The sequence below is a fragment of the Cydia splendana genome, chromosome 4 (genome assembly GCF_910591565.1).
Source record: "Cydia splendana chromosome 4, ilCydSple1.2, whole genome shotgun sequence".
Taxonomy (NCBI): Eukaryota; Metazoa; Arthropoda; class Insecta; order Lepidoptera; family Tortricidae; genus Cydia; species Cydia splendana.
Genome location: NC_085963.1, coordinates 16,114,518 through 16,141,154, shown reverse-complemented (window position 1 = coordinate 16,141,154; position 26,637 = coordinate 16,114,518). Strand labels below are relative to the sequence as shown.

General features: G+C 38.3%; 2 protein-coding genes and 1 long non-coding RNA gene across 7 annotated transcripts in view; 1 reads left to right on the top strand and 2 right to left on the bottom strand.

Annotated features, from left to right (window-relative positions):
- LOC134790032 (phosphatidate phosphatase LPIN3) overlaps positions 1-18,519 on the top strand; it is a 41,329-nt gene extending 22,810 nt beyond the window's left edge. For 2 of the 5 annotated variants that reach the window (XM_063760782.1, XM_063760781.1), the window contains exons 4-17: positions 209-700; positions 1,111-1,206; positions 2,521-2,759; positions 2,871-3,032; positions 3,143-3,284; positions 4,761-4,953; positions 6,432-6,559; positions 9,463-9,704; positions 10,141-10,259; positions 11,534-11,682; positions 12,199-12,337; positions 13,574-13,789; positions 14,141-14,244; positions 16,858-18,519. In XM_063760782.1, the coding sequence (XP_063616852.1) occupies positions 209-700; positions 1,111-1,206; positions 2,521-2,759; positions 2,871-3,032; positions 3,143-3,284; positions 4,761-4,953; positions 6,432-6,559; positions 9,463-9,704; positions 10,141-10,259; positions 11,534-11,682; positions 12,199-12,337; positions 13,574-13,789; positions 14,141-14,244; positions 16,858-17,020 (2,584 nt within the window). In that variant the 3' untranslated portion in view covers positions 17,021-18,519. Of the gene's footprint in view, positions 1-208; positions 701-1,110; positions 1,207-2,520; positions 2,760-2,870; positions 3,033-3,142; positions 3,285-4,760; positions 4,954-6,431; positions 6,560-9,462; positions 9,705-10,140; positions 10,260-11,533; positions 11,683-12,198; positions 12,338-13,573; positions 13,790-14,140; positions 14,245-14,445; positions 14,701-16,857 lie in introns of those variants that run through there. The other 3 variants (XR_010144149.1, XM_063760783.1, XM_063760784.1) reach the window with 3 other exon arrangements.
- LOC134790059 (uncharacterized) overlaps positions 1-26,637 on the bottom strand; it is a 509,644-nt gene that overhangs the window by 413,042 nt on the left and 69,965 nt on the right. The window lies entirely within an intron of this gene.
- LOC134789524 (mRNA turnover protein 4 homolog) lies at positions 21,288-24,473 on the bottom strand. Its single transcript, XM_063760100.1, has 4 exons — positions 24,317-24,473; positions 23,985-24,229; positions 22,889-23,137; positions 21,288-21,549 (listed from the first exon to the last, which is right to left on the bottom strand). Exons 1-4 carry the CDS (start codon positions 24,342-24,344, stop codon positions 21,337-21,339), a joined length of 735 nt encoding a protein of 244 aa, XP_063616170.1. The 5' UTR covers positions 24,345-24,473; the 3' UTR covers positions 21,288-21,336.

The following is a 26,637-nucleotide window of genomic DNA, read 5'->3' as shown; positions in this document are numbered from 1 at the left end:
GCGGTTTAGAAACAAAACTTTTCGTGTAACACATAGAAAGTGAGGGGATTTGTATACATAGTCCGATTAATTATTCTATTAGATTCGCGTGCAGTTTGAAAGCGAATTGCGTTTATGTTAATGAAAAATGCACCGAGCCGTTAGAATTGAAATAACGCCCATACCTAATTAAGTGAATCCCGCTTGAGATTTCCATATACGCTTGCAGGTACACCGCCGACGGCCAGTCGATACAAAAACCAGACGTGAATAAACTACGGCAGGCGAAAAAAGATGCCAAACCAACTAGCGATCACGATAACGATGCGTTGTTCGAGATGGACGGATTGGACGGCCTCGACGAGACGCCGACGAACTGGGGCGATTCGCGGATGCCTAAAACGTTTTCGGCGACACAGCTGGAGGCCGGGAGCGAGGCCAAACAGACTGTGCAAATGATCAGCGCGCACAACGACTTCCGCCCCATCGAGGCCGCCGCGATCCTTGATGATACTAAGGTCAACGGCAATGGAAAGAAGAAGAAGAAAACTAGGAAAGTTAGCTCAAAGAAGAAGCACCAACGGAAATCGTCGACGAGCTCTATCTCCAGCCAGTCGGACCGTGCCGGCTCCGAGCATCGCCCCTCACTGCCTACAGCCATTCCTAATGCTACAGATATCAACTTCTTCAGCGACAACGAAATTACTGCTGCGACACTTAGGTGAGTCTACTTATCATTTCATTTAGTGTGTGTTTGACTTACGTATTAGCATTCGCATGAATATCATGTTCTTTAAACCTCTAAAATACGAGGTCTGATAGTAAACGAATAAGTTATGTTATATCCTGTAGGTATATCTACGTAATAGATAGAATCCTAGAGCTAGTGAGTGGCAGAATAAATAATTAGAACTAGGAACCGCGAGATCTCCCTAATAGACATTGTATTCGATGCGAGCCAGCGGGTTTCAAAAGTAGAGTATGCTACCAGGACATACCAGGAAATACAGAGAATTTCTGCGGGCTACTTAGCATTTTGATAAGAATTTCCCGCCCCGTCAAGTGACCACTAGATAGGGTGACCGTACCACGTATTGAATTCTGTTTCTTCTCACGCGCGCCTGGTTGCAGCGAAGAGATGTCGAACCTGAAGCTCACCGGGGACAACCGCATCCCGATGGCGCTCTCCGACACCGCGTTCGAGGTGCACGCCGCCTCCAGAAACGCGTAAACATTAACAATATTACTACCACCGCATCTTGCTTGCACTACTCTACTTACCTATGTTCGCCAATCTTACTACATTTATTAACATGGAGGGCTTGGGCCGATCACGTTTGAGCTGCCAATTTGTTTAAAGCGTTTAGATGTCGGTGGCGTACGCTGATTTACATCCGCGATTCAGGCCGTTCGGGCGTAATATGCGTAGTGCGATCAGTTCGTTATAGTTAATAGTCAACAATTAGTGTAAGCAAGTGTTAGTTCAAAGTTACAATCGTGTTATCAGAGACGAAACGAAACAAATGTAGTTTTTACCGCTCTTATAATATTGGTATAACAGCTCTTTCTGATCGGCTTAATGCGTGGATAAATGTAGTGAGACACTAATGCCCTATTTCGATAAAACATGCGGTCGGCGCTTAGCTTTAGTTATCACTAGATGCATATCATGCTTTTAGTACGGCAAATAATGATATCGTATAAAGACATTTTAGGATAATGTCAGTCTAATGTCACTTGTACCCCCCTCCCACAATCATTTCCTCATGTATCCTTCATCCCCTCCCCTACATATTTCCATTTATTGTATTATAGTTTCTGGACGACCTTCTCACAGATTAATTTGGTTATCTAATCGCTTGCTTATCAAATATATTTTGGTCTAACAGGAATTTACGACACATTTGAATTTACGTACAGAATAAATATGTTATTGGAAGCCAAGATAACGCGTAATTAATATCGTCGCGCTTTCTAAAAGTACGCGTAACAGTAACAAAAGTAGTCTTACTAAGTCGCGTCATTAACGGAGCTCGCTCGTCAACCATTTGAGCGCCAAAGACGGCAAATCACATTGATGTAATGTCTTTCCCTAGACGCCACGCAGTCAATTGTCACTTGTTAGTCAATTCGTCAAAATTGAACCCATCAACATATCTACAGACAGATCTAATTACCAATATATAAACTATTTTTATTCTAGTCTAGTTCTTATTTCTCTTTAAGATTAATTTGAATTGAATGTGTTACATAGCAAAATTAGCTACAGAAGAAAGACCCTTTAAGCTAGTAAGTTGTTTAAAAGCTTTGTGGACATGTTACTGAAACAATAAAGTCGTGCCAAGATCATTTTGGTCACCTTCACTTTTGCCGCTGACTGTATACCACAGTGTATAAAAAAACTATCCATCATAGAATTCCAAAAAACTGTGTTTTTCTATGGCGTCAGGGCGCATCATTTGTGTTTTGCGTTAGATCTTGGCGTTCAAAAGGTGTTTAAGACGTTTCAATGTACTCATACTCGTGTATGATTTTCTTTAGGGGATCCCGCGGTGGCACGCCCGTACAATCGGATACAGAAGTCGAGCTGGCTCGAACCGCGAAGGGCGACAAATCATCCCAGTCATGGCGTTGGGGCGAGCTGCCTGAGCCTCCAGTCCGCACCGAATGCGCCAGTTCACCCACAGAGCTGGGGTCCTCTGCTACCCCTGGGTCTCCGGCCTCGCCTGGCACACCGGATACTCCGGGCTCCCCCGCAGAACCCCTCAGCTCGGACGAAGGTAGTTACGCTATTATTATAATGTTATTATCCATTCTCATGTTATAAAATCATGTTCAATTGGCTTTTAACCTTAAATAAATATCCTAAATATTTATTTTTGAATTTTTAGAACGCGCGGGCCGTTCGGGGGTGTTTAGCGGCATGTTCCGCTTCATGTCGACGCGCGAGGCCACTGAGGCCGCGGAGGGCGTGTACCTGGACGACCTGGACCGGGGGCAGGTCGACCCGGACCTTTACTTCCCTAAGCACCACATTGGACGGCATCGGAGCGGTGAGTAACAAACAAAATATTTAGACAGAGTACATTTCACGATGATTTTTTGCATTCGTATGTTGAACTGAAAAGAAACATCAGCAGAATTCAACCGTTGATACTTGCAGGTCTGACGAACACATCTCACGAGAACACGGGGCCTACGGAAGAGGAGTACGAGTCCGGCAACGGCCCCTCCTTGCCGCAGTCCCCGGCCTCGCTCGAGCCGCCGCAGCTCGACTCGGACGACGACGAGAAACTCCTCGCCAAGTAAGTTGACTCTGTATTTAGTGGACCAGATTCAAGCCTCTTCTTCACAGTCCTTAAGATCTCCGTAAGAAAAAAAATACAACAAGCCTTACAATATACTAGATTGTGCTAATAAAGGGCAAAAAACACCATTGTGGAATACGGACATCGATTACGAAACATTTAAATCTTATCACAATAATTTCTAAATAATATTTTATCGCCACCGGAACTCTGAATCATTGCGGATTCGTCAAGGATAATGATAAGAAATTGAGTAAGGACAAAGGTAATTGGCATTGTCAAGTGCATTATCTATCCAAAAACGTATATGTTAAATAATTATCATGTTACCTTTCCCTTGAAATAATGTGAATCGTCTATAGTTACGTAATTGTTTCCATGATTAGATCCACCGGTCAGTTTAATGTGGCTTGAGTTGGTAACGTTTGCCCTTGATTATATTTAAATGTTTGTTGGCCAAATATAGTGGTCGTGGCAAGTTTACGTAATTGTACGTATACTCAAATGGTTTGTTTGTCATAACATTTCGCTCTTATTGTCTAAAGACTTTTCTTGTAATGTAGCGAAATGTAGATACAGTAACTTACTACGAAATTATGATAATATTGATAATGTGTTATGTATAAAAATATTAATATTTGCAAAATAGGCTTTGAATTTCAATTCTAATTGAGAGCGAATGGCCTTATTGTAGAACAAGGTGTTTAGCTACGTTTACAGGATAATAACCGTTATTGATATGAGATTTTAAGTCTGTAAGATTAATCGAGTTAAGTATATGATGCTTAATGGAGGTAAGAGCATAACTAAGTAATACATTTTTTTTCGTTTAATTTGTATTAGTTTATAGATACATAACGGAAATGCACAAACGCATATTGAGATTGCCAGTCCTTAGCCAAAATTGATCATTGTGGGCAAAGAGAATAAAGTCTATAGAGACGGATTGTCAAAGTAAATTATGTAGCCACTGTAAATTTACTGCCATCTTTCGACAGAACATAAAACTGTTAGAACGCCATTTGACTTTGATCCTTATTCGTTCAGTGATATGTGTTAACTTATTAAATATTAATATTCACGCCATCTACTCGACTATAGGCCAAAGGTATGGTTCCATGTTTTCGAGCGATGGCGCCACAACCTTCAGCCTATGCTCGAGTAGATGGCGTGAATATTAATATTTAAAAAGTTAACACATATCAGTTAAAGAATAAGGATCAAAGTCAAATGGCGTTCAAACAGGTCTAATCTTCTGTCGAAAGATGGCAGCAAAATGAACTGTAGCTACATAATTTACCATGACAGTAACTCTCTTCTTCAAATCCTCTTTGTTGTGGGTTATTCCCATTAGTAAGTTGTTACGTGTTACCAGTGGTCACCCATCATTGGTGGCAATTGAGTTCATTGCGAGGACTTATACGCGTTTATTTCCAAGTTTCCTCATATTAAAAACTCATTATTTTCCCGCAGAGGTCAAGTCGGCGTATACGTGCGCGAGGACCAAGTGTCGCGCGCGCTGCCCTTCGAAGAGTTCTGCGCTGAGGGCGGCACGCTGGCGGCGCAGGGGCGGCTGGTGGTGCGGCTCGGCGACCGCTGGCTGTCGTGGCGCAGCGCCGGCCCGCTGCTGCTGTCGCTGCTGGCCTACAGGAGACCGCTGCCTAGCGTGAGTTCATTGTCACCCTAGTCTCTAACATCGACAAGACAAGACAAATTATTTATTTGTAAACATAGGTAACAGTGTTGGATAAGTACAAAAAGTATTTGAGAACGCTATGTTTCGCCGACAGGCATACAAATTTGAAATTAGGTATACACATACCAATCAAATTACATTATTACATTACATTATTTTACATTACATTATTACGAGCAAATCTACTTAACTAAAGACTTACTCGACTGCCCTAGTGCAAAGTGTATAAAAATTATGACTGGCAGCGACTAGCCTTATTGTTTTCGCTGTCCTTGACTCGTCAATTTTATCAATATTTTATATCCTTGTTCTGAACGAGTACCTAAATGATATCGGAGCAATAACCAGGATCGCATATAGCTATTTACTGATGTTGCCCTTACTGCCTTTATAGCACCACGTAATAGTAGATTGTACAACAAGGGCATAAAGTGACCCATTTTCACCTGAGGCAATTTTTTGGTCTGAGCGAAGCGAAGACCAAAATAGTAGACGAGGGTAAAAATTGACATTTATGCCCTTGTTGTACACTCTGCTTTTCACTTCGATTGCGAGGAAAATAAAACACATTTTTCACGGCAATTTACACCACGAAATTGTCGTAAAGCGAAAGAACATAATACATAACCAATTCCCGCCAACTAACTTTTTAATTTTTTTTTTAATTATCAACATGTGATCAGAGTTTCAGACGCTTGGTTTTCTGCACAGTTAAACATTTCGGAGCATTTTTGAACGATAACCGACTCCTATTTTATGTGATTTACTAAATTTAATGACAGAAAATAAGGATTTCTAATAAATTGTAGCAAAAATAAAATAATATAACAAGTTTTGTCATCTACACAATTTTATTGCTCAGTAAAATTGTGCAATATGTTTTAACTGTTTGGCTGTTGAGACCGATTACCTTAGTCTTAGAAGAAAATTTTACTTTTATGCTCTAGAGCATAAAATGCGATTTTATGTCGTCTACGCACGACATAAAGGTGCACTTTTTGAGCATGAGAAGTGAAAAATTAATTATACCCTCTTGTCTTGTCTAATGATATTGAACATAGTTTCGCAATCCCACATCCATCTTGACTTATTCAAACACCTAGAGTACGTCTTACAAAAACGTCGAGCACTTAACACTCATTATAAAATAAATGTTACATGAAGTGACAGGTTGCGTGGGTTGAAGAGGCATACCAAAATGCTCATTTGTCCATTTTTTCTTGTAGGAGATATTTACTTTGGCAGCCTACCTATTACATAGGGTTGAATGTTCTAGTAATATCCGCGTGAACATCACGGACATATTTTTGTATCGCTCTGTGAACCAAGCGCGAGATTAGTTAGGGGCCAATCAGGGCTCTCCTACAGTCCTCGTAGCTTGTATGCGGTGAAGTGCAAATTTCGGTATGTTTTATAAAATAAATTATAATGTTATGTTTCGTGTTTAGCGTGTGCTGGAGTCGCTAGAGAAGAGCATAGAGAAGGAAGGATCAGAGCCGCCGGCCACGGACGCCAAGCCACGCGGCTACTCGTGGTGGAGCTGGCGCCGCTCCAACCCTGGAGCTGAAGCCAAACGGTTAGTCATCTCTACTCTACTTACCTACAGATGTGCAAGTTGCTGTATATTTCCAAAAACTTGGAAAAGTTCTCGGATATTTCAGGAACACTTCATATGAAGTAAAGGAACCTTTCATTTTGGAAATGAAATATTTTGATCCCAATACAAAAATATGACATGTTCCGTAATTTTGAAAACTTTCCGATGGTACATCACTGTAGTGTACGGACAAGTGGTGGCATTTTGAACAGAGCGGGAAATGGAGTCGCCTAGGTGCATTTTATGATTGATGAATAACGATTAAATGATTTTTCGAAAACATATTTATTACACTTTTTAATTCTTATTCAAGTAGTGCCAAAGATTATTTATTTATTTATTCAAGTATCTGCTGCGATGTTTACCTAATTGTGCTAACACAATTATTTCACATGATATACAGTACACGCTATTGTTATCGTTATATACAAGATTATCGTATGGTTCAATCCACTTCAAAATTGACGATTCTGGTGGGTCATTCATATTGTTTCATTTACATTTCTGCTGTCGTGCTGTTTTCAATTATTAGCCTAGCGTATTACAACAAGAAATATAGCAAACAGTTGTCTAAATCGACAACATCAAATTATTTTGTCGTATCTACAGCTTATAAAGTTTTTGGCCAGTAATTAATGAAGGTTGTTGTATATGGTTAAAAAGTATATTGGTTGAATGTGAGAGAGCAAGAGAAATAGATTTTATAAGTAAAGTAAATATCATATAAAATTTGAATTTATTCATTCAATCATAAAAAGTTAGTAGATAATAACGACTCCATTTCCCGCTTTGTTCAAAATGCCACCACTTGTCCGTACACTACACATCAGTATACGTCCCTATCTATATAGTAACTAGATTTGTTAGTTAGGACTCGGTCAAGTCTTAGACTTGTCTCAATAGGGAGTATTACGCAAAACTCTGCGTAGGGGGAGCCACTAGCACATTCAGAGGGTCTACTGCGAAATATGGAAATCGAAATTTCGTTATCTTCTCTATCACTCTAGCCTCTCTATCACTCTTGCATATTCGAACGATAGAAAAGCAGTAAACGAAATTATTTTTTTTGCGTTTTGCGGTGGTAGGTCCCTGTAAACTAACCCCCTTGATGCATCAATGTCATATTTATTCGCAAAAAATTATCTATGTAAACTTCTCAAAAACTGTTTAAGGCGTAGTATGTACAACATACTCTATGGTTTTGGATGTGCGCTAGAACTGTGGCGGCAGAACTTTGCAGTAATACTCCCTATTCGATTCATACGTTTAATTTAAGTGGTTCAGGCAAAACAAATGCAAATGTATGCGAGCGGCCTCAGTGCATGCAGCACACATCCCTTTGCCGTTAATATTAGTTAAGATCATACACCAGCTAGCTGCTATTATATTAGCCGCTCCTAGCCTTTTGTGTTTAGTCTATTGGATGACTAGGATCGAATGCCCTAATACAATACGCCTTTGAATTTTCTTGTATTGTTAACTAAATTTCATTATACTTATAGTACTGAAATCAATAAATAAATTTAATTGTATGTACAGTATTGTGTAGTGCCAATGAAATATGGCGATACACATCGTGTGGCGGTGGCTAAATGGAGTGAAGTCAATAAATTACATTTTAATGTCTCCAAATGTAAAACTATCACTTTTAACAGAATCCGCAAGCCGATAAATGCATCGTACACTCTGCATGGTATCCGATTGGAGCGCGTCACAGAGATTTGTGACCTTGGACTAACGCTTGACAGGGAACTTAACTTCCGGCAACATATCACTACCATATGTCTGAAGTCGAGCAAAACACTCGGATTTATCATGAGGATGGCATACCAGTTTCCTAATCCTAATGTTGCCATAAGGCTTTACAATGCATACGTTCGCAGCAGACTGGAATTTGGCGCTATAGTTTGGGATCCCCATGAATCAAAATATATCCTAAATATAGAGAAAATACAACGCAAATTTGCTAGGTTTATATACAGACGTAAATATGGATACTACCCCTATATGTATCCGTCACTATTTGTTTCGGCTATGGTAGGGTTGGACACTCTGGAATTGAGAAGGAAGTTGCTGCTCATAGTACACTACTACCAGCTTCTAAATTATAGAGTTGACAATCCGAGTGTGTTGGGGCAGATAGGACTGCACGTCCCCATTCTAAAGCGCGGAGGTGGCGCTGCGGTGGAGCCGCGGCGACGCCCGCACCCGTTCGCGCGGAGCGTTGCGCGCACTCGACGGGGTGATAATGCTCCCACGCGTAGAGCACTTCTGCTGCTGAACAATCTGTACATGCAGGTTGCTGATGCAGATATATTCCACGACAGTATGGGTGTTTTCGTGAGACGTGTTAGGCTGTATCTTGGCAATTGCAGAGCTATATAGGTAGGCAATTAATTCAAACTTGACATGATTTATATATTATTATGATGGTATTATATTTGACTTACTTATATAAAATAAAATTAATGATTTCTTATAATGTTAACTCGCAAATTATTTATAATGTAATTTAATAATATGGCTGTATATATTTTAGAAATAAGGTTTGAATTATTCTGTGACATGCATGTATTAATATAATGTAATTTAATGTTAATTATTGTAGTATGTAAGTGCTTTGGTCTAGAACTGTAAACTTGCATATTTGGAAATAAATAAATAATAATCGTAATTTCACGTATCTAATTAAATGATATTTTGTATGACGTATATTTTACCAGTTGTTACGTGAATCATATTTTATACTTGCATATATATGACGTATCTGGTATTATTAGCGCTGAACGATGTAACCGTGATAACAATGCTAAAATATTTATCATGCATGCATCTATTTATGTTGACTTTCCAAATTATCAAATTCTCTCTAATCATTATAGCACGGAGCCATCTAAGGATGAATTCAAGAGTTCCAGTTACCCTGAAACAGAGTACATTGGCATGCAAATGAAAATGGAATCTGCCGAAGGAATAGTCGCCGAGGAGGGTCTGCCCGACGAAAAATTAGAAACAGACGTCGAAGAGGTCAACGAACCTGTCGATCTCATAGACCCTACTCAAGACCAAGATCCAAGGGACGAGGGTCAAACCATGCTACCGGAAAACCAACCTCTCGATCAAGGTATTAAAGTCTATATTAATAGGCTTATGAAGATGACTCAGTAGTTTTTTTGCACAAAAACGGCTCTTATTATAAGTCATCACCCTCCGGTCTAAAGTCCGAGTCGGTTTTTTATCGCGGCACGTGCAGTGATCGTGGTTGGCGTGTCTATTAATGTCTTTCACGCTTTCATATTTTTGCGGTTTATTTTTATCTAAGAAAGTATCATTGTGGTTTTTGATACTTGATGTTTGTTATGCATTACTGAACTGACTTGGCGCATTGTAGATTTTTTATTTAGCCTTTTCGTATTACTAATCAGTATTTTATAATCTTTTATGATATATATTGAACAAAGTAGTTCTTTTTTAGCCACCTGTATATAGCACCTGGCAAGGGTCACCACTCACCAACGTAAAATTGTCAACATAGTCGTGACAATATTTGTTATTTGCAGCGGAGCACCTGGAGCACGCGGAGCCCAGCTCGTCGGACTCGGAGCACGAACAGGCGCAGCGCCCTTCGCGCAGGCACTCCACCTTCAGGAAAACGCTGCGGCTCTCTTCCGATCAGATCGTTAGCACCTATTTTGTTACTTTACGTAAATCAAACATCGAAATTCAATATTCATTAATCTTTTGAACGCCAAACGGCGCATCCATTTGCCGTGCCACTGACGCCACGGGGGTAAAATTTAGTTTTGTGAATAAATAATGCCAACCTAAAAGTGGGGTGTTTTTCAGTAGATTTTCATCAAAAAACGATCGACTTCTAATGCCGTCTTTGGCTTCGTTGTCACGATTTTGCGTTCACGTCAATTGCCGTCTGTGACGATCAAAAGGTTAACGAAGTTTTTATTAGATTTGTGAGGTATTTTTATAGTACATGTTATGAACTCAACACATCCGGGCGTCAGGCCTAACTTTAGTTGTATAAAAATGTTTATTTCTAGATTGTCTAGAACGTGAAGTGATCTTTTGCCAGAATTAAACCTAACCTTCGTAATATGCCAGATATTGTTGTTAATTTTAATCAAAAAGGTTAGAAATATTTTTTGAGAACTATTTCGTACCTAGTATTGGACTGCCGTAAGCTTTTTACCCAGAAACCCGATCATTAGGAATGGAAAAAAATCAAAACAAACGAAGACGTTTTAAGGAAATTGAAATCAAGTAGCACTATAGTGTAAATAACATTATTTGCGGTATTTGACGTCTGTCACTCACAACAGCAATACTACGTAAAATGTTTTGCACATCGAAATCACAAAGGAAAACAACTGCACTGCGAACGTTTACGTTCTACGTCTTTTTTTTTTTAATTTTAGGGTTGGCCGGACACCACCGTTATGAATCGGTAGTCGTCTAAGTAAATCGATATGAATTTTTCATTTTTCTTTTAATAAAAATAAGGAAAAGGTGGATAATTAACTGTAAATATGGATATATTTATCGTCACTTAACAGACAACAAATTTGACACAGAAATAACATAAATAAACTTTAAAATAGATCCCCAGTTAGTTTCAATTTTGACAATGGGTGCGACCTACTCGGTCGGTGTATTAAATACACCGACCGACCGGTAGCTTGCGGGAAAACCATATAATTCTAGCTTTATTTAAATCTCAAATAAAAATTCATTATACGTCACAATTCGATACCTCAGTCTACGTGCCATCCAATCGTAATCGCTTGCTGTGACAATCGATTTGCGTTAGTTACATCTCTATATACGTCAGTCATAGTGTGTCAAATACCGCAAATAATGTTATTTACACTAGATAAGTATTAGTAGGAGTTAATGTATAAATTATGCATATATTCTAATACGTGACATGTTTTATATCAGAAAAAGCTCAATCTTCGCGAGGGCATGAACGAGATGGTGTTCAGCGTGACCACCGCCTACCAGGGCACCACGCGCTGCAAGTGCAACGTGTTCCGCTGGCGTTACGATGACAAGATTGTTATCTCCGACATCGACGGTACCATCACAAAGTAAGTACTCAGTAGTTATGTACGATTCACAGGAGAGTCAGGTTTGTCGGGATAGAATCAACGGAATTTAAACCTTATACAGTTACATTCCACATTTGCACCTTATACAGTTACATTCCACACAATGGCAGCGCACAGCGCATACGCAACTGAATTAAAATTCGGAGTTTGTATTGCCGTGTCTGCTAAAAATACGTGTACATGACCAAACTAGTTTATTTCGCACTGTACTAAACAGAAATACATGATTAATATGATCTAGACATTCTAAGCGAAGCATAATAGCTAGCTTTATACAGGGATCGATCTCGCTCCATACGTTTGAATTATTTTTCATGCCTCGTATTGTAGTTTACGATAACAACTCGAAATTAATGGGATTACTCATTGAGTTTCCCTAACTTTTTCTGATTTTTTGCTTATTAGTTACTCATAGACTGTTGGTTGGTTTACATGATACTGCCCTGCTACGTACTTTTGTGGCTTCTTTTGTGATTTAACTCACTTATTTTGCAGGTCTGACGTTTTGGGACACATCTTCCCACTGGTGGGCAAGGACTGGGCGCAGTCGGGCGTGGCGCAGCTGTTCACCAAAATCAAGAACAATGGCTACCAGCTGCTGTATCTGTCGGCGAGAGCCATCGGACAGGCTAGGGTAAGCTTACCACCATTCATTTCTTCTTGAGGCTCTGTTTACATTACATCCATAGCTTGATTTATCGGGGGCAAAAAGTGTTATCGTCTGTGCGGAAAGAGAAGAGTTGTGAAATGTATATGTGGCCCAATACATTCCACGACTCTTCTCTTTCCGAACAGAATCTATTTTACTATCTATTTGTTGCAACTGCAAATATCTGACATTGACTCAAGTTATTCTCACTATAACTAAAATTATATCGAATAAATAATACAATTAGATGCTCACTGCCACTGTCATACAAATAAAATCTAAAGTAATTAGGTAATGAATATAAATACTTTACCTTTAATACCTAATTACATCACAGATGCAGATAAACAATAATTTGTGTCAATGAACAATGTCATTATCATTAGGTTTTATGAAATAATATAAATAAACAGAAAACAAGCAGAATATCAATTTAATATCATATATCTTAATGAGTTTTGAATAGTTCTTTAATGTTTTAGGGCAATTACCATTTCAAAAATGTAGTTGCTTGTCAAAATGTATATAAAGTTATAACTACTCGAGTCAAACTTGCTAGCCTAAACGACCTTAAGGTTTTAATTGTGAAATTGTATTGTCATTGCTACCTCAATATCACGTTCGTGAAACTATTTAGTGCTTAACCCGTTGACCGTCAAAGACATCAGTGGACGCGCGCGGCTACAGCTCTATCAATTCCGATAACGTTCACGATGACGCACCACGTACGATATACGTGGCGTTCAAAGGGTTAAATAAGTCTTCATGTAATCGACATGTGTAGTTATTCAATTTCAGTATGTTTATACATTTATGTTCATACTAGCTTTTGCCCGCGACTTCGTCTGCGTGGATTAGTGACAGCAACTAAAGTAGATATAGCGCCTGGATAATGCTAATAGCAATCAATCAATTCGCGCATTGCTTACTTCAATTATTAGGCAATTCATTAACTCCTTCAATTCCACCCCCCTTTGCACTCTCTTCAAGGAAAATTTCCGACATAAAAACTATCCTGTCCTTCCCCGGGACTCAAACTATCTCTATAGTATAGTATAGCGGCTGAACCGATTTAGTTGAAATTTGGTATAGAGTCTATACCAAATTTCAACTAAATCGGTTCAGCAGCTTGAGCGTGAAGAGGTAACATACAGACAGACAGACAGACACACTTTCGCCTTTATAATATTGTACAGGATTTATAATATGGATATTGTACAGGTAACGCGCGAGTACCTGCGCTCGATCCGCCAAGGCGAGACGTGCCTGCCAGACGGGCCCCTCCTACTGAACCCCACGTCGCTGCTGCGCGCCTTCCACCGCGAGGTGATCGAGAAGAAGCCCGAGGAGTTCAAGATCCAGTGCCTCGCCGACATCAAGGCGCTCTTCCCCCAGGGCTCCAACCCCTTCTACGCCGGCTACGGCAACAGAGTCAACGTAAATAGCATACCTTACTTATCAATTAAATTTTACACAAACCGTTTTTCTTTTGTTCATTACTATAATTTTGACCACTTCCATCTCATGATGGAAGTGGTCAAAATTATAGTGAGGCCTTTAACATCTTGATAGATGATTTATGCTGCGTCTTGACCACTTTAGACAAGTTTTAGCCGAATAATTCCTTTGTTTTAGCCGAATCATGGACCATTATACACCTAACTAGTCAAGTAGATGATTCTCTTGGTTACATGTAATTTGATTTAAGACAGTAGCTTAGTGTCTTCAAAGTTGTATTAACTTTTTTCACATTTCATACCAATAATATTAATATTTTGTATGTTTTAGGACGTATGCGCGTACCAGGCCGTCGGTATCCCTATCGTGAGAATATTCACCATCAACTACAAAGGAGAGCTCAAACACGAGCTTACGCAGACATTCCAATCGACGTAAGTACCTCGAAACCTAACAGACCCTACAACATCGCATAAGTCACGGCCGTATGGCTTTCTTCTCTTACACATGGTGGGAGGCGAATACAAAGGCTTTGATAATATGCAAGGCGCGGCCCTGTCTAGTCACTCACACAGCTCACCATTCACTAACACCGTACTTCCACATCGTAATAAAGAAGTATATTTTTATTTCAGCTACAACGTGCAAAGTGACATGGTCGATGATTTGTTCCCGCCACAAAAATGCGATAAAGTTGTAATAAGCTAGCCCAAACTCGAATAACCTTAGTTAAAGTAAATAGTGGCGCACAAGCAACGCAATGGTAAGCCGTATGGCATGACGTAAGGGCTTGGCACCGCCGGCGCACCTCATCTCCATACGAAATACTTCCTAACGTCATAATATCGTCCAATCAATGAGGTACGCCTCGACAATAATCTTTGATATATTGCAGAAGGATAATGTAGGATGTTTAAATGTTTCAGCAATCTATACTCTATTTTATCAAACTGTAAAATATCAAGGACTATAATCAGGGTGTGCTTAATACTTCTACTGATTGGGGTAAAACCCAATAACTCCATCGCTCAGTACTGACCAATAACAAACAGTTATCATCAACAAGTCATCTGTTCTGTCTCGTTTCTGTCTTCAGACAGCATAATTATCACTCACATGTGAAAATACAAATACAAAGATAAATATTTATATCTCATTCAGAAAGTACAATATAACCAAACTAACTAAATACTACTACTAACTATATTTAAAAATGCGCTACAATTACAAAAAGTTAAAAAAATAACAATAGCTTTAAATTACAAATGGTACTGATATATGTACTTTGCGTAATATTTTATTACTAACCAAGTTAACACATGTGAGAACTAATTATTTATCAACCACCATTTGATCTCAAAATCTTAAAACATCTAAACATTGACTTTCTGTCTCTGTCTTCGGTGATGGGGCTCAAATTCTGTTATGGTATCACTAATTCACACTAAGTATCAGCAAATTCAGATTCATTGTAATTGTGCAATTGTTGTCCTCTATGCAAAAATATAAAAATAATGACGCTAACACAGTGGTTTAGGTGTTCCTGATAAGTAATTAAATAATAAAATAGATACATTAATAACTAAAATTTTTGAACACAACAAAAGGCATAGTCATTATTGGACATTCATTGTCTGTTCCAGACAATCATGGTATTCATTTCTGATGGATCGGCTGAATCTGTGTTCCACCTAAATGTTCGACATTGGTAATATCAGCAGCTAAATGTGTTTTCAGTGCTGTGAATACTTCATGCGTCATAAAGCCCATTGTGTTGTCAGTTTGAATTGTAGAAATAGTTAATGGGTACTAAATCATCGTCGTTTATGTGGGGAATAAATATGTACACTTATTTCATTTGACCGATGTAGAAAACTATGTTTAGCTACAGACATTTGAAATATTGCAATGTCCGATGCCAGTTTTGTAATAGTAACAGCATAGGATAACATGACAATAAAATTAGCAAGAAATTGAACCTTCTTCCAACAGTGTTTTGCGTGAAATTGCTATCTTCTTTCAAATCTTTGTTGCCGAAAAGTACATTTGAGAAGTATGATGGCAAACATGAACTTTTCAATTTGACTAGCTTTTTTTCAGATATATATCAATTACAGTATCCCAAATAAATGGTATTTTTTTCTATCTTATTCTCAATATGTTAAACTAGCAAGGTGTCACTTGGCAGTTGACTTCGCAAACTGTTCGCAAGCAACTGCTGATCGATTATACCTAGCCTGTTTTATCTTTCAGAATTTACTTTTCTATAGTTCGTTTTTTTAGCATTAGAGAGAAGGTAAGCGATCATGTCTTTTAATTGAAAAACGCTTTTTTTGTTAATCAGTAACTATTACTTATGAAAGCAGAAGAATATAAATGATCGTATTATATTCATAATTGTTTTTAAAACGTGTTTTTCCATTAAAAGACATGTCAAGATTGTTTACCTTTTTCTTTCTAATGCTAAAAAAAACGAACTAAGTATCTCCATTATAAATCTTGCCAGTCTTACGATTGCATTTGAATCCCCGCAATCTACATTTTTGTAGCCATGAATCTATAATTCTCTTTCAATCTCACGAACATGACGGCATGCACAACTTAATTCTTAATTTAAACCAAGGTAGCACATTTTCATAGACTCCTCGACATATCAAACAAAGAAATTTACATGGTTTTTTTTTTCTCCACAAAGGATTTAAATGCACAGTAGTCAAAGGGATCTATAGTTTTTCCAATTAGCGGGGGCTCTTAGCTGTGGATTAAGAGTAGGTACCTTATTATAGCTAGGAGTCAAGAGTGATCCATACTATCCATAGAAGAAAAAGTGTAAAGCCTAAGAAGAAAATTGTGTCTCGAATTTAACAGCTGGCTCTGGTTGTCTAAAGTTGATTGGCAATTCACTTACCACAAAACATATGATACCGAGTTCGACTGTCCAACTCAGGGGCACGATTTCTTGTTAAACCGCACCCTTCTTTCACGCACAATCCTCCTTCAAACGCTGTGCTAGCAGATAAGTGAACCAGTATATTTGTATGTCACAGGTACTCCCACATGTCGGTGCTCGTGGACCAGGTGTTCCCGCCGTCGCTGTGCGAGCCGAGCGACGAGTTCTCGCAGACGGTGTTCTGGCGCGAGCCGCTCCCCGCGCTCGACGTGCCGCTGCCCGCGCCGGCGCCGCCCAAACCTGCGCCCAAAACCAACTAGTCGCCTCACTACACTGTAGATGCCTCTTAACCTTTTTGACGCCAGACGGCTAAGGAATATGCCGTGCCCCGGACGCCAGGCGATCGCGATTATATGAGCGAAATTGAACTTAACGGAGTCCCGCGTAAATTTTCGAAGAATACTTTATAAATTTACTTCAATATTAATGCAAAGTGTTATTCCTCAGCCTGGGAAAACTACATTTTAACCTTTTGAATACAAAAATTTCAATTACTCGCCAAGAGACACTACCCAATATAAACTTTACTTGAAAGTATTAAGCTTACATTGACAGCGTACGCCATAACAACTATAAGCGATTTTGGCGTTGTCAGCGCGACTACTTTAGATGTTTTTGGCGTCCAAAAGGTCAAAGTTTAAAGATGAATAAGGGAATGCACCAAATGGTGTATGACGATAGCGTCATACACCATTTTTAAGCGATCACGATTTAAAATCTAAGGTTGACTATTATTGGTCTAAGTAGTGTGATTTCATGATCAAATTTATTGCGCCTTTATGACGCTTAACTATCTACATATGTAACTAGGCTTGATATACTTTGAACTTTTGGGCTAATATGCGTTTCGGGAAGTTAAGGTGCTATGATTTCAAATTTTATTAGGAAATGTTTTTATTAAATCAAATTATGTCTTGTGGCTGGTACACACTTCGCTGTATTTGCCTAAATATTCGTGATGACAATCTTTCATTCGAAGAACACAAAGTATATAGATGGATTTACGTAAATATGGCGAAGTATATACTTGACCGTGTTTGCCCAAATATATGTGTATCTCTTTCCTACGCATAGCCAAAAATAAGAGAAGACATATTGCGCAAATATAAAAAAAAAACGAGTTCGACATAAACTACCTAAAGTATCAGCTCGATCAATAGTATCCGGTATACCTAGATGAGTTGTTCTAAAATAAAACCACTTGTATCTGAGAGCCATTATATCGGGATATAACGTTGGTCGAGTCAATGGTATAGGTATTATGTGGTATTAGTGGATATAACCTCTAAGTGTCCTCACATGCAATGCAGCACTTTGAGATTAGCCTTGCGTCAGGCCATAGACATCGCTAGGTCATTGAGTGACTTATCAACGTTAGATATGCGCCATAACACGATGTGTGATCTATCGGCGCAAAGAAAAACACGACACTTATAACATTATCAAAGATTATCGGTACAAAAATAGCTGAGATTATGTTTTATTTATTTCTAATAATGACATTTATATAACTTATAGGCCAATTTATTTTGCAATATTTATTTGCCAATGGCGGCACAGTTAACAAAATATATATCAAAGAATAAAGACTCTCAACCTCCGTGCGAAACTTATAGGACTGAGTAGATAACACGTAAAGTACATCTAAGTGAAAATCATTATAGAAACTCAGTTTCGTATGAATATTGACGGTCTTTATTCTTTTCTGTTTGATATCTGCTGTTGACTGTAGGTAATACACAACATACTTCTAAAACAACGGGAGGTTAATGAATTGAAGTTTGATTATTGTCTATCAATACGACTGAGTTAGATACTTACCGACTGCAATAATCTATCATGGTGCAAGTCTGTAAGTTATAAAAATACCCCACGACATAGTTTCATAAGACATCAGACTAACAATTTAAAATTGGAAACATGATTAGTTAATTATGTTTGACTACTGCGTTCTTAAATGCTGTGATACAACGTGATCTCGAGTTCGTGACGCCAGTACGCGGTTCGCGAGTGGTGCGGTCACCTGAGTAGCTTAATTCTGCTAGAATATTATATCCCGGCTTGTTCAGTGGCATCCGTTGCTTGCAGTCGCTGCTAGGTTCGCTTGTAACAGATACCCGCGCTGTAGTCTTTAGTAAAGAACGTACGATTTGCTTTCATATTCAATAGTGCGTCTATAGACACGTAATTTTAGTTTAAAATATAATTTACAAAGACTGGTATGGTTCCATGATTGATTGTAACGTATCATGAATTTGTAGATTTAAGTCTAGGGTCATGTCATGTCATGAGTTTTGGTTTGCTGATCGTTGTATGCTGTGATGTCGTCGACTGATGAAGCTATGCTTTATTTTTGTACTGTGATTACTTATTTGTATGTATGATTAAGTTTTCTTGTTTAGTTTACATACTCAAAACATCCATAACAAATGCCAGGGCATAGCCCTTTTATGATTTGTATTTGACATGTTTTATAGATAATTGTTAGTCATTATTTTTTGTACTGTACTATTACAGAGTGTAAAGTTATGAAGAGAAAGAAAGTCAAAGTACTCGTGTCGTAAGAATAGCAAATCGCTAGATGGTGTTTGCACTTGTTTTACCCAGATATGAAACTGCTAGTTAAACGCCACGAATTAGGACTATTATAACTACACTCTTGCTATCATAAGTTCATGAAAATTGTTTTATAATGTTTTGTCTGATTAGAATTTGGTATTTTTCTTTTAAATTGAATAGATAATTTATTGTTGTTTCTGTGATTATTTTAATAAACATTTTAGTATAAATAGTGTGTTTTATTTTGAATCAGTGTTTGGGTTTGAGGAAAATCTTGTAAAATGTAATGTGGCACTGGCTCTATATCTCTATTTTTGTCAGTATTGAATATTAAAATATATTTTGGTGGTTTTTGTGGTAACAACTGTGAATAAAAATTCCCACTAGTTACCAACAAAGCGAGTTGTGTCACCACTGAGTGAGAATAAAATTACCAGTTATTACCATTGGTAACTAGCGGAATTACACCAATTCAGCAGCAAGCGAGGCACGAATGCTAACTCCATCAATATTGTCTACCGCTCATTTCAAGTAGTTCTCGATACCCTCAGATAAGGCAGTGGCCGTACGCGCACCGCACATAGAAAATTTGTCGCTCTTAGCAATAGAAATGTAGATATCGAAATTTCCCTCTGTTTCTTAAACTCCAGAAACTCCTCAACACAAAGGTACGAAAACAAGTTTGGGGATGCCTGCACTCTGGGCAGACGGGATAGACGCATTTTCGAACCAAGGAAGTGGGAGGAGGTAGGTACGTCACCAACGCGGGGGCGAGAGTAGCGCAAGTTACGCACCCTACGATTCTTCGGAGCTCGAGTGCAGAGTGTATATTAACGGTGTATTCCCATTTGTCCCCGTCCCACGTGACTGCTGCCATACATGAGGCTAAGACAAATGGAAATTATTTATACGAAGCGCCTATTACCATCAGTGCCCGTGGGGTGAAATGGGAATACGCCATAGATTATTCGCTTCGCGAGCATAAACTTTCTCAGGCATAATTTCCAAAGACATTTTTCTTTACACACCACGTTACACCCACTAGTACGTGGTACATACAGACTACGTTATATGGCAGTGCGATGCATAATTTACCGCGGCTTGCTCTTGGTTCCGCCCCAATTTATTCATGGAGCTGAACTTGGCAACACCGACTCGCTAAAACTTTAATTTGATGACGCAAGAGGGCAGACTTCGCTAGCGACATACCATTGACCATTCGTAAAACTTATTGCAATGGTATAAGGTTGAGGTGCTTTACTTATGTCTTATAGTCCGTGTTGCTGTTAGTACCTATGTACCTAATAAGTATGGGTACAAAACTGTTCTTGCCCTTGCGTCTGTGTTAAATAATCATTCAACAACACGATTACTGGACATTTACTTGGTCACTTTAGAGGAGGAACAGTGGTCTAACTAGAATAACTTATCTAATAATTATAAATATATGGGAGACCGAGCTTTGCTCGGAAAACATATAAAAACCCATAATGCGCGTTTTCCCAGAGATAAGACCTAGCTAGATCGATTTTTCGCCTCCAAAACCCTCATATAGCAAATTTCATCGAAATCGTTAGAGCCGTTTCCGAGATCCCCGAAATATATAAATAATGAAATATACAAGAATTACTCGTTTAAAGGTATTAGATATGATTATCTATTAATAGCCAGTAAAAAAAAATGTTTGTACTTACCAAAGAGTTACTGATAATTGTAATAGATGTAAAGGTTAAGAAAAAAATTGTACCTGCCGCTGTACTATGCCATATCTTTCACTAGTCACGCGGAGCCATACAGCGCCATCTATATCAGCTGTTAAATTAGAAGCACGAATAATCTTTCTGTTAGTACAAAATAAGGATCTGCATAAATTCCTCTAAGTATTCATACTATTCATCTGTATCTTTTTACATTTCGCCTTTTATACAAAAGTATTGGGGTAGGGATTTAAAATAACAAAGATCATAATAATAACTAGGTGTATATTGGAAAAACCAACCGGGTTCTTAAGAAACATTTATGTTTCATCCTCTTCCATCTCCTCATCTTCATTCCCATTTTCCTCCTTGTCATCTTCTTCGTTGTCACTAAGACCGTCAATATCTTTGTGGAATCCCTTGCCTTTGGACCAATGGCACTTAATGGTGACTTTAAATTCCGCTATTTGCTTACCAAGTTGCTTCAATATACTGGCCTGCTCTGGCGTTAGGACGGCGCCTTTTTTGCAAACCTGGAAAAAAATATTACATGGGCTTACAGAATATACCAAGTTTTTGACCGGGTGCTTACTGATATCTATAGTTGACTTTACTGTGAAGGTATTAAAGTGCATGTGAAGATATCTTTGACCATTCTGTGTAGAACCAAAATATATTTTTGCTAGCCACTATTTAACCTCGACACCCCCACCATACAAAGTTTTATTTTGGTTGTTTTAAAAAGCAATGAATGAAACAAAAGAAATTCTACTTTATTTGTGCAATGAAAGGTTCTAATCAGATTGAAATGGTGTGCGTTGTAATGCACATTGGGCCTTATGAGGACAATATAATTGGACAGTATAAACTGGCTCCAATTTCACCACGGTGACAGGTGCGACAATTGTAAAACATCACTGTTGCTGACGTCACAGGCATCCATGGGCTACGGTTACCGCTTAGCATCGGGCGGGCCGTATTCCTGTTTGCCACCATCATTGTTTTATTAAAAAAAACTTTATTATATCGGAAATAAACAGATATTTCTCTTGCTAAGTTTATGACAATTGTCACAAGAAACACTACAATTGTCACGAAATTCCGACATATACCTCATTACCTGTCAAGAATTACCTACAATTCTTCTAAATCTTGACAATTGTCAGAAACTTCGCAAAAGAAATATCTGTTTTTTTCCGATATAATAAAGTTTTTTTAAATAATACAATGATGGTGGCAAACAGGAATACGGCCCGCCCGATGGTAAGTGGTAACCGTAGCCCATGGATGCCTGTGACGTCAGCAACAGTGATTTTACAATTGTCGCACCTGTCACCGTGGTGAAATTGGGGCCTGGTTGCTTTTATAATAGCGGTTTTATAAAAAAATTATAAAAACAAGTAAACTAAGTTTTTAAATTTAATATGGGCACTCGGCTACTTAAAATTATAATTTTTAAATTTGCACATTTGATATTAACACAATAACCCAATTACCGCAGTACATGGACACCCACAACACCAGAGCGGGAGTAAGTGTGTCGCTGGCCCTTAAAATGGGAGTTGCAATAAAAAAATGTAAATGAAAAAAAACTATTTAGTGGCTCTATGAGCTGTCCAGACCTTGTCTCCCATGGCTTCGTAATTTTGAAAAATATCCATAAACTGAATGGGCTAAAAAATTCCATATCACTACTCACTAAAATTCACAAGAATTGAGAAATTTAACCTTTAGGGGAAAACAGTAGGACAGCTGGACAGACACACAAAGGCATTTTTGCTGGAACAGAGATATTTGGCTTGCGCTTCATGCTTGCTCAGTAAACTAATCTTATCACATAAGCTGTCTAATAATATTAATAGACTATCATACCTGATATTCCTTAATAAGAGTAACAACGCCTCTCTCGAGGGCGGTAGGCAGTCCTAGTTTCCTCAAATGGGGCTCAATGGTGTGAGAGAAATCTTCCAGGGGCCCCTGGGGCAGAATGACATCTTCGGTGGCTACAAAGCCTGAACGTGCATACTCGGACTCACTGAAGTCATTGAACCACTGCAGAACATCTACCACATCTCTGTTTGTCATTAGGAGGCCACATTGGCCTTTTATTTTTTTTGATAGCTGCAAATACAAACTCATTAATATCCTCCTAAGTCCCAGGAGTCATTTTAGCAGTTTTGAATTTGGAACCTTATTTTATTCCAATATAGTTCAAAATTCGAATTGAATTTGTCCTTTTTAAAGGACATCGGGACTACGGCGGATATACTTTTATTAAGACATCCTAGTTTCATTTGCCTATTTTGTTTTTTCTAACCGCTCTGGAAGCCAGAACACTTTATTACAAGTTCTCAGAATAACTATGTCGCACAAACACAACATAATATGATACCAATGGATTTCTAGACAACTGATCCCACTTAGCAACACAGCCCATAATATTTTTTTTTCTGTTTTAAGCATGTCATTGGTTTATATATATTTTTTTTCAAATATTTAATTCAATAGTAAGTTAACCTGCACCCAAATGTGAGTCTTAGAACTTTACTACTATTAACCCCTGGAACGCCGAACCGACAAACGTACTTGTACCCGTCAGATGCCTAGTGCCGGATCCGTCCCATCCCCCTCAAATGCCGGATAGGCTCGCGTACGTGCACCCGTCAACTGCCGCGATAAAAAAAAAGTGCTATTGTGCAAATGATATAAAACTCTATTTGTAAGTGTTTAGATCTCAAAATTGTAAAAATATAATACAATAAATTTGGTGACTGATAAGGCACAAGGCAGTTGAGACACTTTGTACAGATCTGGGACTAGGCAGTTGACGGGTACAAAAATTGAAGACCCTCCGGCAGTTGACAGGACTGGTACGGATATGGCACTAGGCGTCCCAAGGGTTAATAGTTATTTGAGACAGTTTAGTGCACTTCTATGAAAAAAAACAATGATACACATAAAAACTTACCAAATTTAGCTGATCTTCAACTTCATCACTTTTAGTCCTACCAAGAGCTATTGCCATGACTTTGTTTTTACCGAAAAAGAATCTAGAGTCCTTCCATTCGTGACGTAAATCTTTGAGTTTGGCATTTCTCATGTTATCCACAGTAAACAGAAATATGTGCTCATATTTAGTCAAGCTATTTCTTATTTCTTCTATTGTTTTCTGTTTTAGCTGAAGTCCTTTCTTGTTTGTTTTTGTAAGGGATACTGTAAAGTTAACGAAAGTATAATTTATTATTTACTGGAATCCAAAAAATTGCAGTTTGCTAACAGGCAAGAAGAAATAACAATTACCTTTTTTATCTCTTTTGGATTTCGGCATTTTCCTATTATAGACAACGGGTTATATAGCAAATTTACCTTACAAATTAAACCACGTTTTAGAAAATCACTTCGGAAAGAGGAAAGACAGAAAACGCACGTGGTAAACAATATATCTGACTTATGACATTTGACACTGACAAAATATTGACAACCGACGGGCGTATTTTTCTTCTTCAGAATATCTTTAAGCCCCCCATTCACACTCCTACCTTGTAGTCCGCCTCGTAGTCCGCCCAGTCCGCCTCGTTTGGTAGGATTGTGTATGGGGGTTGCGGACTACGAGCCGGCCTACCGTTTAGCCGTTTGTAGGACGGCTCGTAGTCCGCAACCCCCATACACAATCTACCCAACGAGGCGGACTAAGGTAGGAGTGTGAATGGGGGGCTTTAGATGGCGAGTTGCTGATGAGCACAAACTACGAAGAAGATACTCATACTCATTTATTTGTAAAGTCATTTTACACGTCAAGGAAGCAAAATATAATAGTAACATTAAGAATAATCAATAAATAATATAAGTATGGTTAAAATAAATACCTTTTACCTACCTTTGATACCTTTGGAAGATACTGACGAGCAACTGACGAGCTACCATGAATTTAGAAATTCGATAATGGTCTATCTGCGTTCCTGTAAACTCAAACGAAAGAAAGAGACGGACATGCCTTTGGCCAGGTGGCTTTTCTAAAAGTTTGCAAATTTCGGCATCTTTCTCTGTTACATTAATTATGCCTTCATTAGAGTAAAAGAGAAAGATCCGAGCAATTTGCGAATTTCGGTTTTCGCGGTAGACCCCTAGACCACGGACGTAGAGAGTAAACTGGATAGTGTACACTGGCCAAAAAGTGTGTCCACATGAGAGGTCAAACCTGAGCCCTCCATCTCTTTCTAATTAGGGTGACCATAAGTCATATGAATGTGGGATATTAGCATAAGATGGAATGTATAGTTTGGCCAGGATCTTTTCTCATTCGTGCATAATCAGAGAGAATCATACTGTATTTACCCTATGCTAGTATAATTGCCCCAGAAAAGAGATGGATATAGTTTTTTTCTCTTCTGTAAAACGCTTCACACAACCTTACTTAATTTAGTCGTTATAAAGCTTTTAGTCGTTATAAAAGCTGTTACAGATGGGATGGGCGTATTGGATCGCGATCAATGCGATCGTGGTTTATTGTGAGGAAGGTGGTCCGCCGTACGTCCATCGTACGTATTGGGTGAAAACCAGCGTAGTGTCTTACAGACACTGCTTATGCTGAGCGGCATCCTATTTGGTGTATGTTTACTGTATTGTTAACTTTATGGTGTACTTACCGTAATGTAGGTATGTTTTTGTACGCCAAATAAATATTTTCTATTTCTATCAAAGACAGCTATAAGAGAGAGCGAGACAAATATCTAGGGTCGGGTAAAACGTTGTAGTTGTACTTGGTAATTCGCAAATCGTATCGATTAAAAACGCTGCCTTCGGTCGTGTTTTAATTTATCACCACTCGTTGCGAATTTAATTCCTACTTTCAACACTTGCAACGCAAATAAATTTATATTATTACTATGCCCACTGGTTATCGATACTAGTCATTTTGTGAAGCCCTAGCGTACCGTAACAATTTATGTTTTTACACGAAATTATCTTGATTATTGACTAAAATGATAAAATATTAGCACACGACGAAATAAAAACTTACATTTAACTGTGTAAACCGGCATTCTACACTATTTATGCTCTTCATAATTCATAATTTAACAAAATACCTATCACTATCAATATCATACTCATGGTGTGTTCATATACGTGATGACTTCCCTTTTGCATACTTTAGCTATTCTTTAAGCGTTAGCGTCATCGTAGATCTGTAATTGAAACAACATTTTCAAATTTGCCGCTTTTGTATACTGACGGAAATGTCGGCCCAACCTATATAGAATCGATTACATATATATAAATAGTTAGAATTAACGTTCCAGTAATTAAATACTATGTATAAAAATATGAGTCTGTAATGTCCAATCTGTAATGTAAGGACTTCGGATTTAATTTTTGGCAATTATGTAGCTCTCATTACGTGAACCGAATAATTAAACATGCCAAAATAAGTATATCTTTATTTATTTATTAGTATACTATTTAGGTAAAGTTATTTTTACATTAAGTAGGAAATAACAATTTTGTAAGACCGATCCAAATCGTACCGACATCATGGTGACCCTAATCGTCATCAAGTTGGGGATACCAATTAATATTCAAAGTTACTACAATTTCTACCATATTCAATTTACTGTTTTTTT

Coding starts and splice junctions, on each gene's coding strand:
- LOC134789524 (XM_063760100.1), bottom strand. CDS start 24,344: ATGCCGAAATCCAAAAGAGATAAAAAAG. Junction 24,230..24,316: donor ATCCAAAAGAGATAAAAAAG/GTAATTGTTATT, acceptor TTAACTTTACAG/TATCCCTTACAAAAACAAAC. Junction 23,138..23,984: donor TTGAAGATCAGCTAAATTTG/GTAAGTTTTTAT, acceptor TTGTATTTGCAG/CTATCAAAAAAAATAAAAGG.